Source organism: Abramis brama, assembly GCF_963993115.1.
Source record: "Abramis brama genome assembly, chromosome: 2".
Taxonomy (NCBI): domain Eukaryota; kingdom Metazoa; phylum Chordata; class Actinopteri; order Cypriniformes; family Leuciscidae; genus Abramis; species Abramis brama.
The window spans coordinates 55,843,238-55,857,738 of NC_139964.1; the positions used below are offsets into that span (position 1 = coordinate 55,843,238).

General features: G+C 35.8%; 1 protein-coding gene across 1 annotated transcript; it reads right to left on the minus strand.

Annotated features, from left to right (window-relative positions):
• Positions 1-2,385: 2,385 nt before the first annotated feature.
• vps37a (VPS37A subunit of ESCRT-I) lies at positions 2,386-10,232 on the minus strand. Its single transcript, XM_084101210.1, has 12 exons — positions 9,798-10,232; positions 8,256-8,330; positions 8,044-8,161; positions 7,594-7,691; positions 7,276-7,486; positions 5,403-5,473; positions 5,118-5,245; positions 4,847-4,905; positions 4,513-4,581; positions 3,427-3,570; positions 2,955-3,069; positions 2,386-2,863 (listed from the first exon to the last, which is right to left on the minus strand). Exons 1-11 carry the CDS (start codon positions 9,905-9,907, stop codon positions 2,989-2,991), a joined length of 1,164 nt encoding a protein of 387 aa, XP_083957336.1. The 5' UTR covers positions 9,908-10,232; the 3' UTR covers positions 2,386-2,863; positions 2,955-2,988.
• Positions 10,233-14,501: the final 4,269 nt, after the last annotated feature.

A 14,501-nucleotide genomic window follows, 5' to 3' on the forward strand; every position in this document is an offset into this window, starting at 1 on the left:
GTTGACGATATTTGACTCGCGATCTTCGCAGTAGGCTAGTGAACGCATGCACCGGAGAAATGCACATTTAGGCTACATAGTTTTATTTTGTTTTGGATGGTTTTGTTTAGAACCAGATTTCTGTAAATATATTCCACATTTTTTAGGCCTGTGAGGCGAGGCTACGGTTCGGTTCACGATGATATAATCTCCAGTTCAAGCACCTTATGTTGTGATTGATAGCCTATATTTACTTTATGTATTTAATGCAGGAATGAAAATATTAATGAATTAATGAAAAAAAAAAATATTAAAATTAAGATACAATTAATACAAAACGAAATTCGTTTTAAAGAAAGGCTTTGTGCTTTCTGTTTTGAGGTCTCTGTTAAAGTTTGAAAGTCTCAGTGCAGCTTTCAGAGCGCTCGCGTCCATAATGGAGAACTGTCAAGTAATATTGTTTTTTCCTCATAAATGCAAACACGAAAAATAAAAGACAAAAACTTTTTTAAAAAGACAAACCATAAATTTAGAAAAAAAAAAAAAAAAGATGGATTTATAGCGTTTTGGGGGAAAAATGAATGGATTTATACCGTTTTGAAAATGTTAATTTTTTTTTACTTTGAATTGATCATCAACAATATTGTTGTTTGATTTAATAATCACTGTTGCAAGAAGTGCCTAGTTAAGTTTTTTTTTTTTTTTTTTTTTTTTGTAAGTGGAAAAAGTAGGGGGTGCCACAGATTCTGTTTAGTTAGCTCCTTTATTGTTTTTTCTATAGCCTAGAATAATATAGGTCAAATGCAGCAAGTCAAAAGACCAACTGGACCTTCTTTGCCAGTTTGCTCACATTTCTTTGAAGGATGGCAAAAATATCGCCTGAATATCTATATCTAGATATTGGAAAAAAATATCGAGATATTCATTTTTGTCAATATCTCCCACCCCTACATGCAGAACACCATATATGTTATGAATCTTACACGAAATTCATCTTCATCACAATATAACTGATGGTAATGTAAAAAAGTGTATCAATGCAACCTGTTTTTAGCTTATATAACTAGCTCGTTAGCGAATCAAAAAATATATATTTTAAATTTACCAATATCAATATGCTAGCTTGATAGTGAGTACTAAAATACATCTTATTTGTTTATATTCATAAGCAATTAGCGTTAGATTTTTTTATTACATGTGATTCTGACATGATGTCACTACATGCACTGTGCTCCTTCCTCTCTGCTTGTCTCAGGTAAATAATGCGTCTTCAGCTCAGCGGTTGGAGTCGCGCGTTCATGTGTTTTGGGGGCGTGGCTTTGGAAGGAGCCCAGAAGGGAGGGGGTGGAGTGAATGGAAATAATGAACTGTCTTTAAAACAGTCCTGAGAGGTCTACAGACACTCGATTTTTATACTTTCTTTTTCAGAGTACTTACATTTTAATTATGTATTGATATGAACATAAAGTTTAAACAAATTTGAAAAAGAAGTTTTTTAGACCATTCCTACCTACCCTGCCTTTAAACATTAAAAAATAGTTCATTAAAAATACTTTTTATGCTATTGTATGCTCATTTTTTAAATGTAAGCAACTAATTTAGACGTGCAAACTGGGTCCCGGTGGTATGGAGGACATTTTCTGCCAAATTTAAATAAATAAATTAAATGATTAAAATTAAAATTAAAACCAGATTAACGATTTCATTACAGAAAACTGTATGCAAAAAATGTAATACTATTTTTGCCTATATATTAAAAATTAATCATTGAACACTAAAATCATTACATTTAAATAAATTATTACATAGAGTATGAGAAATGAATATTTGTTTTCATAATTGAGTATTAAATTCAACAATGTAATTAAATTTCTAGTGTTCTTAAAGGGATACTCCACTTTAAAATGAAAATTCTGTCATCATATACTCACCCTCATGTTGTTTCAATCCTTTATGAATTTCTTTCTTCTGCTGAACAGAAAGGAATATATTTAGAAGAATATCAGTAACCAGACAGTTTCTGGTCCCATTGACTTCCATAGTAGGAAAAAAAATATCCTATGGAAGTCAATGGGACCAGAAACTGTCTGGTTACTGATATTCTTCTAAATATATTCCTTTCTGTTCAGCAGAAGAAAGAAATTCATAAAGGATTGAAACAACATGAGGGTGAGTATATGATGACAGAATTTTCATTTTAAAGTGGAGTATCCCTTTAAAGATGTTTTTAAGTGAGCCCTAAGGCAAACAATCTCAATTTAAAAGTAGGAGAAATAAGCCCAATTCAATTTCCAATATCTATGAATTTAATAAACCTCACAACCGATGTATTGTGCATATACCTCCAGTGTATAATTTCATTAAAGTTACTGAAGATGCAAAACCACACTTAAGCCATAACAGAGATTATTCTAAATGTTTTATTTACCTATCAAATTAAATAAACATATAACACAATGTCTAATTATAATAAAGGCTTTTTTTATCAACATTATTAAATACAGTAAGTTTTTGTCGTACGTTTACGGCAGCATTAACATTGTTGAAAATCATTTTCAAGTGCGTACAAGGCCCAACCCCATTTGTCACATCATCAACTCAACTAATAAGCTTAGAACTCCGGCTGTTTCTGAACACTATTAAGGACAGATTGCCTTTGGGTCACAGCCAGACTGGGCACATCCAGACGTACTCGCATCTGGTCTACTCAATCATTGTGAGTGTAACACTTTTGGAATCATGTGCAAAAATCATTTTGATTTCATTAAAGATGCAGAAATCTCTTTTTGTCATATGTATCTAAGTTTGCCCAATCAAGGCTGTAGACCACAAGATGTGCTGCTTGTCTCAAGCCCACCGGTCTGCTGGTAGATTGATCCCAAACCTGCGATAAAGAATAGAATGGAACGTTTTTAATAAACTTGAGTGTTGAACACGTTCTCACCACAAGTGAATCAATCTGCTGAGAAACGTACCTTCCTCCATAGAAAGAGCACTGGGACATTCAATCTAATGTGTTGAGGGAAATTGTCCATGTGTGTTCATGCATTGCTGAAGCTTTTCCTCTTTGGCTCTTCTGCAATGGCAAAGCTGAAACAGAAGGTTACATCATTATCATCTTACACAAGTTTTCATATCAGACCTTATGATAAGATGCAATGCAATGGCTTGACAAGTGTTCCTGTGTTGACTTCCTTTTGTAACAGGAAGTTGGAGCAGAACAAAAGGTCTCGTGAACATCACACTAGTCTCGTGAAATGTTGTATAAAGTTATGCTCATCAAAACAGCATGATTAATTGTATGTAATTGTTGTGTGGTGCTGTACAATTTCCCTATAGCTTTCTACTGGAGGTGCATAGAAGACGCATGAAACAAACAACAAATGTTTATATTATATATATTATAAACATTTGTTTGTTGTTTCATACTGAATATTGCTTTAATACCGTTCTCTTTTCCATGAAGTTGCCTAAGAAGTCGTCAATCTCGGTCTTTCCTTCCAGAAAGTTTTCCGCGGTCTCCTCAGACTCCTCTTCAGCCTGATGGGCCGCTACCTTTAATCTGGCCTGCAGCGCGCTCAGACTGCAGCTCTGGCGGAGGAATATGAAAATGAACATTTCTATAAAAAAAACCCCTGCTGAATTTTCAGCATCATTACTCAAGTCTTCAGTGACACATGAGCCTTCAGAAATCATTAGAATATGCTGATTTGGTGCTCAAGAGACAACTTTTGTCTACATTATTATTATTGTCAGCGCTGAATACAGCTGTGTTGTTTAATATTTTTGAGGAAACTGTGATAGAGTACCATTCAAAAGTTTGGGGGTAAGTATGATTTTAAAAAAAAATAACACATTACATTGATCAAAGTGACAGTGAAGACATTTATAATGTTACAAAATATTTTTATTTCAAATAAATGCTATTCTATTGAACTTTCTATTCATTAAAAAATCCTGACAAAAATGTATCACGGTTTCAGCAAAAAAAAATCTAAAAGCAGCAAAAATCGTTTCCAACATTGATAATAATAAGATTCAGAAGAAGAATCAGAAGAACCATTAAAAATCTAAATAAATAAGCACTAAATCAACTTTGGCATCACATGAATAATATTAAAGTATATTAAAATAGAAAAATAGGTATTTTAAATTGTAATAGTATTGCAAAATATTACTGTTTTTACTGTATTTATGATACAGCCTTGGAGAGCAAAAGACATTTCTTTCAAAAACGGGTGTGTATTTGTGTGTGTGTGTGAATATATATTTTCAACTTTTTTTTTTATATGTATATATATATATACAAAATACAAAATAAAAAAAAAGAGAAAGCAAAACACAAAATGGAGGCAGAAAAACCACAAACACAACACATGTATGCAAAATCCTGAGGTTTGATATTTTGAATATTAGACCACATGAAGACTGGAATATTATATTTTCCAGCTCCTTGTCCAACGGACATGACATCAGGTGTCAAAATGATAAATGCAAAATAGTATTTTTTCCATCTTTGCATGTGTGTTTTACCTCACTGAGCTCATGTTGTCTTTGCATTTTGGTTTCAAATACCGACTTCATCTGGGTTAACTGTTCATACTACACAAAAAACAAAACAAAAACACACCAGATAATCGTTAGCATCAGAAAAGGAAAGACAGTGACAAGATTTGATGTAGATGTACATTGAGCTCCAGAAGTCTGAGACAGCTTGTGAAATGAATGCTTATACTTTGCATTTTTTTCTCTTTTCATACCATAACATTATCAACATTGACAATAAAAAAAAGAAAAAATTTAACTGAAAAATTAAATCAGACTTTTGGACCCAAGTATTTGTGACAGCATTTGTTAAAGTACGTACTTTACACAGCATCTCTTGTCTCTTGCTCTCCAGTTGAGGCTCAAGCTGTAGGTTTTTCTCTGAAAGTAAAATATATTCCTTCTGTTATTTGCAAAACTGAACCAAAAACACTGATCTGATCTGATCTACATGAAATGTGTGACAGGTGTGAGTTTATAGTTTTAAGGGCTAGTTTGGTGATTCAAGTTATCTGTGTAAAATCCCACTGATTCCACTTTAGTCTAAAATTGATGTAGAGGTTTGTAATTGGCAGTGCCCTCAGGAAACTCACTGGCCATCTCTACAATGCTGTTGACCAGCTCCTCTTTGTCAGAGGTTACTTGTTTGAGCTGAGGCAGACACATGAAGAACTCCAACAGCACGTCATCTTCATCGTTCATGTCCTTCAGTTGAGAAACACTGGATTACAAACACAAGACGACAGAATGTGAGTAATGTCATGTTCATATGTAGTTTTAAGAATAGACAAAAGTAATTGGTGTATGTTTTAGTACAGTAAACTTCATCCTCAGAACAAACAAATGCAAGACAAAACAAATGTCCTGAAGTTTCATACCTCATCTCAGATAGTTCTGGAAATGTATCTGGGATTTCAGGCATCTTGTATATGTGTCCATTCAGACCTGACTACAATGGAAGAACAACAAGAGTGAGAATTTACAGGTTATTGTGAATTGAATTATGTGTATTCCTGTTTCACACCACACAGAAAGTGGCGAGTAATGCCCTCCATTATTGAATGTTGCTTCATAAAAGCCTATGTTGCAAAAGACTGTGCTGATTAATAAGATATAGTGCATTTTGAGTGTTACAATTCAGTGTGCTATGAGTTATGGAAGCACATTTTATGTCTTAGTTTTCTTTCTCATAATTTTACCTTTTAATGTCATAAATTCGACTTATCTCATAATTTAGATTTTTTTAAATTTCCGACTTTTTAAGTCAATTATATGATACAAAATAAAAAATGGCCAAGTCATAATTATAAGATAAAAAAATGAAAATGCACACAAGTCAAAATTGGCATCTTATCTCAATTAAAAAATAAATAAATGGATTTCGACTTTTTAAGTCAATTATATGATAAAATAAATAAAAAATGACAAGTCATAATTATAAGTAAAAAAATTTAAATTGACAAAAGTCAAAATTTACATTTTATCTGAATTAAAAAAAAATTACATCAGACTTAGTATGTCAAAATTTCAACATTTTATCTCAAACTTACTATGACATGGTGTGTCATGATTTCAACGTATTATCTCATAATTTCGAATTTTCATGTCAATTATGATCTACAATCTTTTGCAAAATTATGCTACACAGCACTACACTGCTTATACAAACAGTGCGGATACTGTAACCTGTTAATATGGGTAATTAACATTGTCATAATTTAATTATGAGATAAAAAAAAATGATTAAACACTACGACATAATATAAAAATCATAATAGATAAGATAAAAAGTAATTATTCTGACATTTTATCTTATCTCATATTTCCGACTGTCTTTTATCTCAGAATTTCAACTTTATATGTCATGGTGGAAATTGGCTCAGAAATATGTCCTCTAAGTTAGATACACCTCTAGTTTCTATTTTATTTGTTCACAACATCCCAAATCATAATATTGTGGTCTGAACATCCTAAATTAACTTAAAATATGATTTCTATACAATTAATTCAAGCAACAAATGTATGTGGTTTGAATTTTTATTTAAATTGCAAGTTGTCTTTTTCATTGTTCATAACACAAGTACTCAGCGTCACACACAATGTGAGCAAGTGTATTTAGATGTAGTTGTGCAAAACACAGTGAATGTAATAGTAGTAAACCAATGGCGCTTTTCCATTACCAGTACCAGCTCGACTCGACTCGCCTCGCCTCGACTCAGCTCGGCTCGGCTCGGCTCGGCTCGCTTTTCGCTCCGTTTTCCATTGCAGATAGTACCTCCACAATAGTACCTGGTCGTCATAGCGACGCCGCAGGAAACTGCCGTGACTTAATCTTTTACGCGAGACGCGCGAGACACACCCGCTACCCACACACACAGGACAATGGAGGAAATCGAGTGTATGCTGTTTTTGGATGTTTTTGTTTTTGTTTTTGCTGTTTTTTATTCAGGATACTGCGTCTGGCGCGTGCAATGATGACGCAGTGAATAGTGACGATTCTCTCTGACCAATCAGCAGTCTGCCGTGATTTCACGTCACATTTTAGTATCGCCTCAGCTCGCCTCAGCCCGCTTAGAACCTCGCCGGAGGTGGTACGAAAAAAAGTACCTGGAAGCAGGTACAGGTACAACTTTTACACAGTGGAAAACCAAACAAAGCCGAGTCGAGTCGAGTCGAGCCGAGCCGAGCTGGTACTGTGTAGTGGAAAAGCGCCACAACTGGCTGATTTTGGACTGAATGCCCGTTAGGTACCTGTGAATCAGCAGTTGGTACAGGAAGAGGGAGGTCTGTGATGAGTCCATAAGCTGGTGCTGCTGGTCGGGGAGGGGCTTGTTGAGGCTCCGCCCCTGCATGTGGCACAGGGGCAGGGCCAATAGGCCGCTGACCATCCTGTGGTTGGAAGGCAGGAACAAAATGGAAGCTCTGAGTTGGGTAAGGAGGCATCCCAGATGGTTTGTACATACTGAGCCACAAGACAAAGAGAACAACAAACGCACAAATTAGAGATCTTCCGCATTAGACATGATTTAACTTGTAGTAACATGGTAAAAAAAATTAAAACAAACTCACTAAGGAAAGTTGGGATCTGACATCAAGGCAGGAGGACTTTTCCAGAACTCATCTAGCAAACTCTGAATAACTTTCCCTAAATCTGAATGCATTCCAAACTAGTGAAAAGGGAAAAGAAAAAGAGAATTTCATTACTGTTGCATGATACATACTTAGATAGCTATGCAGTTTAAAATGAACACAAAAAGGCATTTGACTTGAGAAGTTTATCCAAAAGGTATTGATTGGATTGTGAAAAATGGCATTAATGTTTGGACAATTTGAATAATTTAATAATGTGCACTGACAAATCATAAGACCAGGAATGTTTATTAATGAAAGTAAACATAGGCTATATAAGTACTGATTTCATGTTTACCTAAAAGAAATCCGAGTAGAAAATCAGAACATTTACATGCAGTGCAGAAGGACTGATTTCACACAAGTCATATAAAATGACAAATAACTTACGTTAGTTATGAGTGGGCTGGTAACCATTGTTCCATTATTACCGTCTACTAAATGATGACCTACTGGTGGAAACACACTGACCACTGGTTTCTCCTGAGGGAACTGTGGTGGGAGTAAGCTGTGGATGACAGCAATTGTCAATTTATATGAAACCACACTCAAAACCATGTGTAAATGCAAATAAATAAAACCAAATACATGTTTATACTTACATATTGACAGTAATAGTTGAAGTGTTGATAGTAAAAGGAAGTCTGTACTCTACATCCTTCTGAATTTCTGCAAGACTATGGAGACATCAGAATTAAGTCAGACAAATAAGTAGACATGTTTTTGGCCATTTTTTGTTTTATAAAGTCAGCATGAAACAGACAATGTGATAGTATTTTCTTCCCTATTGTCAAGTCAAGTCACCTTTATTTATATAGCGCTTTTTACAATACAGATTGTATCAAAGCAGCTTCACAGTGATAATAGGTAAATATAAATAATGCAACAAAGGCTGTTTAGGCTGTACAGCAGATCTAGAAGAAAACAGAGTCATAGTCCAGCTTAAGTAAATTCAGTGATGGTTCATTTTTGTTGTAAAAAAAGTTGTTAATTTAGTTCATTTATCTATACAGCCGCTCTGGAGAAAACAGTCATGTCACTGTCCAGCTCCATTCAGTTCAGTTCTCATATAATGGTGTCAATGAAGGCAGATCAATATGACTGAATATGTGACATATATCCGAGCGAAACGGCTTGTGTTGTGTGCAGGCTGTGACTTGAGTTTGTTGAATTGTTTGGATCGTTGTGGTTTGCTATTGCTGTGATCTGCTATTGCATTCCTGTGATTTCATGTGAGTGACAGGTAAAGGCATCAAAAGAGATGTCAATGCAAGAGGGACGGCAAGATATTTTGATCAAAGATCACGTTTGTTAACATTAATTTAAAAAATACTAATAATGATGATGATGTTCAATCATTAATACTGCTATATTCCATAAAAAATAAGCACTGTCCATTTTAATACTGCACATACAAATACCCTCAAAAACAGGCCTCCACCTGTTAGTAAATCTCAGCCAATCACGTCATTTGGGGGCGGGGTTATCTTTTTTGCAGACCAATGGAGGAGTCCGGGAAACATGTTTGGGAACTATCAATAATATTGTGCGAATCGCTTGGTATCTTGGCGCAGAATTGACAATTCACTTATCAAGACTGGCTGCTTCATATTAGTTACATTCTACGAAACTGAAAGATCGATTGTTCAGATGAATTTTGATGATCTCGCCATTGCGTAATGGCCCAGATCTTGTGGCCTGAATAACTAATAAATGTCACTTCGTCAGAACTAAGGAAGTCAAACCCTCTCAGGAACAAAATGGCTCTATCAGTCTGTTAAGAAACAATACAGGGTGTACCGTGCCACTAATTTACGAACCTGTCTTGTTGAGTAAGAAGGGATCTGGAGTAAACAATGAAGAGCTAATACTTTAATCTGAAACATGTACGGCACATCCAGAACGCGCGCGCGCGCGCACACACAAAAACACAACAACAACATACATAGGGTATTCCGGCTGATTCATGTCATCGAGCCGACCAGCGAGCACGTGCTATAAATACTGAAATCATTAGATGTATAAGTTAGGACATTTTGGCTGACTCAAATCCTAGCGAGCTTCCTCCTGCTGTCTTAATACCTAAACGCTGTCCAGGTATTCAGCTCTCTAGGTTTGGGACACAGCCATTGAGCGAGACTTACTTGGAGTGAGCAGCTTTGAGAGACTCGATCTGTCTCTGTCTTTGTTTCTGTAAACTGTTCAGAGGAGGGATCGATCCAGAGCCCTTGGACAGAGGGAAAATCCAGTTCATCCTCGACTGCCAAAACGCAAACTAACGCTTGAATCTCTCGGCGGTGTCAGTTTTAAGAGGCCTGACGAAATGAAACAGAAATTCAAGAAATACCCAACGCCACCATTAGCATTAGCTGCGAACCTATCTACTGTTTACTAATGTTAGCGACCTAACACCCGTTTAAAATGAGTGAATATGGAACCTAAATGAAACAATGAAATAGCCGCTAAAAGACCTGTTCGTTTTAATAACAGTATTAGAGATTAAGAAGTACACGGGCTCGCAAGAAAACAACCCGTGTGAGCGTGACGTCAGCTGTTTAGCGCTGCTCGCGTCATCACTCACATCAGGGAGGAGTTTAAAGAGACACGGGTCTAAAAGCATATTATGTTGCTGAGAATTATTAGTTTTTTACGCAATAGAATAACTGTAACGTTATATCACTATTTTACACAACACAGGAGAACAGCAATACAACGACATGCCCCTAACAGTCGGGAAATCATTCTTACAAGTTACCATGCTAAGTGTATCGAGCGCTTTAACTAACGTTAATCACTGGATTAGCAAAATTGCGTTTACTATAAGCGACATTAATCAACAAGTGCGTTATCTTAGCTACAAGTCTTTGGCGCATTTAAGATTATGAAGGTGTTATTGTTTTTTAAGTCACTTTTTTCCTCGCGATGAGTCCCTACCGTCTGTGAGACACCTAGTGACAGAAGAGACTCGAGCTGGGTTTTGCAATTTCAGGTTAAGACTATACTTTCAGGGATCATTTCTATAGTTTTTAACTTGGAAGTGCATTTCTAAAGTGACGAGTCTCCCAACCCACGATGAAGAGCTTTGATACTTTTTTCTGAGCGTGAATCGGGTGTAGAGTAATGATTTACTTCATAAGCTCTGCATCATTGATGAACGTTCCTTACTGTATCATACAGTAAGGAGGAAAGGGGTATGATCAGAGTGGTTATTTTAAGACGGTTATAAATAGAAAAAAAAATCTCCTTACGAATTCGAATATTTATAGAAAAACAATTATGTTATGAGGGTAGGATGATTTGTCTTTTACTGTATTAATTGACAAACTTTCCGAGTAGAAAACTATAGTTAGTATGCTGTTCATACTACTGTATGCTGTTAATTAGATTAAATATATAATCTGAAGCATTAACATAATGATATAGCTATTTTTTACATACATGACTATCATCACTGATTTTTTTTTTCCTCTTAATACAAAAAAAAGTTTGCTTAATATTCACCTGACATTTAATCAATCTGTCTAATTTTGATCAGATTTAAGACTAAAAATCCCAATGTTTCAGAATTCAATGTCATTTCTCTCTGTGTCGTCCCTACCGTCTGTGAGACACCTAGTGTCAGAAGAGACTCGAACTGGGTTTTAGAATTGAAGGTTAAGACTATACTTTCAGGGATCATTTCTATAGTTTTTAACTAGGAAGTGCATTTCTAAAGTGACGAGTCTCCCAACCCACGATGAAGAGCTTTGATACTCTTTTCTGAGTGTGAATCGGGTGTAGAGTAATGATTTACTTCATAAACTCTGCATCATTGATGAACGTTCCTTTCTGTATTATATGGTAAGGAGGAAAGGGGTATGATCAGAGTGGTTGTTTTTTGAAGTTGTTAAAATTAGAAAAAGTTATCATTACAGATTGAGGTATTTCAACAAAAAAAAAACTGTTATGAGAGTCGACTGATTCATCTTGTACTATAGCCTAATAATTGACTAACTTTCCGAGTAAAAAACTGTAGTTAGTATGCTGTACATAAAACTGTATGCTGTTAATTAGATTAAACATATAATCTGAAGCATTAACGTAATGATTTACTTCATAAGCTCTGCATCATTGATGAACATTCCTTGCTGTAATTTATGGTAAGGAGGAAAGGGGTATGATCAGAGTGGTATATATTATATTATTATAATAGATGCAGCGTTTAATATATTAAGGGAGTTTTTAAAGAAAGTTTAACTGGGAAGGACAGATATTTTTAAATAATGATTAAGAATTTGTAGTAGTGTTGAAAGCAGTAGTTAGTGTGCTGTAATTAAAATGTGTTATTGGTTTGATTAAACACGTAATTTGAAGCATTGACATTGTTGTGGTTATTTTCTTATATATATGAGCATGGTGAGTGTAATTTTAACAGATTTAAGACTAAAAATCCCATTGTTATAGAATTCAGATGTCACTTTTCTTATCGCTATAGGGAGACACTATATGATAAACAGATTTAATTTAGGATTTAACATTGATCAGCGAACAAACAGGAACCCAACTGAGCTTGCTAGACGTCTAGCGCAAGAATAAACCTCATTTGTTCTTGCTGAAGCTCAAACGTGCTGCGTAACACGAGAATGAACCTCATTGGTTCTTGCGGAAGCTCAAACGTGCTGCGTAACACGAGAATGAACCTCATTGGTTATTGCTGAAGCTCAAACGTGCTGCGTAACACGAGAATGAACCTCATTGGTTCTTGCTGAAGCTCAAACGTGCTGCGTAACACGAGAATGAACCTCATTGGTTATTGCTGAAGCTCAAACGTGCTGCGTGACACGAGAATGAACCTCATTGGTTCTTGCGGAAGCTCAAACGTGCTGCGTGACACGAGAATGATCCTCATTGGTTATTGCTGAAGCTCAAACGTGCTGCGTAACACGAAAATGAACCTCATTGGTTCTTGCTGAAGCTCAAACGTGCTGCGTAACACGAGAATGAACCTCATTGGTTCTTGGGGAAGCTCAAACGTGCTGCGTAACACGAGAATAAACCTCATTGGTTCTTGCGGAAGCTCAAACGTGCTGCGTAACACGAGAATGAACCTCATTGGTTCTTGCGGAAGCTCAAACGTGCTGCGTAACACGAGAATGAACCTCATTGGTTCTTGCGGAAGCTCAAACGTGCTGCGTAACACGAGAATGATCCTCATTGGTTCTTGCGGAAGCTCAAACGTGCTGCGTAACACAAGAATGAACCTCATTGGTTCTTGCGGAAGCTCAAACGTGCTGCGTAACACGAGAATGATCCTCATTGGTTATTGCTGAAGCTCAAACGTGCTGAGTAACACGAGAATGAACCTCACTGGTTCTTGCGGAAGCTCAAACGTGCTGCGTAACACGAGAATGAACCTCACTGGTTCTTGCGGAAGCTCAAACGTGCTGCGTAACACGAGAATGAACCTCATTGGTTCTTGCGGAAGCTCAAACGTGCTACGTAACACGAGAATGAACCTCATTGGTTCTTGCGGAAGCTCAAACGTGCTACGTAACACGAGAATGAACCTCATTGGTTATTGCTGAAGCTCAAACGTGCTGCGTAACACGAGAATGAACCTCATTGGTTCTTGCTGAAGCTCAAACGTGCTGCGTAACACGAGAATGAACCTCATTGGTTCTTGCGGAAGCTCAAACGTGCTACGTAACACGAGAATGATCCTCACTGGTTATTGCTGAAGCTCAAACGTGCTGCGTAACACGAAAATGAATCTCATTGGTTCTTGCGGAAGCTCAAACGTGCTGCGTAACACGAGAATGAACCTCATTGGTTCTTGCTGAAGCTCAAACGTGCTGCGTAACACGAGAATGAACCTCATTGGTTCTTGCTGAAGCTCAAACGTGCTGCGTAACACGAGAATGAACCTCATTGGTTCTTGCTGAAGCTCAAACGTGCTGCGTAACACGAGAATGAACCTCATTGGTTCTTGCGGAAGCTCAAACGTGCTGCGTTTGACCTCTATAAAAAAATATATAATAAATATTTAAAATATTTATATTTTAAATATAAAACCTATTGTCATATTGAATACATGATTTTTTAAGACATCTATAATTATCATTATTTACATTATGTTGATAATTTATGCCCTCATGCCCTTAGCCACTTTAGGGACGAAACGATGATCAAAATTTGACCACCTGTTTTGCACATCTTCTACATGTTTTCTGCCCTCTAATTGATAGCTCATACTAATCATGTTAAAATGTATCAAATGATACAACATGCCTTTAAGGAACACTTTATCTTTCAATCATCATTATGGCAGTGGATTATATGTTTAGCCCCTCACAATTAAAACTGCAGAGTTTTGATCATAAAACTGACACATATTATTGGGAGATACAGAGTGACAACTGATATTTGCTATACTGCTAGCCTGCTATACTGTTGTCATCGATCTCATTGATTTACAAGCTATCAGAATTTCATCTTTGAACAAAAATTGCATATATATATTTTTTCCCTGTGGAGTGTGAGCTCCATATTCCCACTATATCACACTATAAGGCCCTAAAAGTCTGATGTATCAAATATGATACAAAACATAAAACACATATGCATTTAAAAAAAAAAAAAAAAAAAAAAATGTCAGGCTTTACAAGGTCAAAATATTTTAACAGAACTGGTTAAATAAAACAGAATTGAAATTTTACTGTGTTGATATTATCGTTGCTATTTTTTTTTATTTCAAAAGTTAAACTTTTGAGTGCATTTGTATTTTTAGTCTTTAATCTTTATAAAATATGCATATTTATTAAAACCATGTGCATATTGAGAAAACAGTTTCCTGTTAAAATAAAACAATA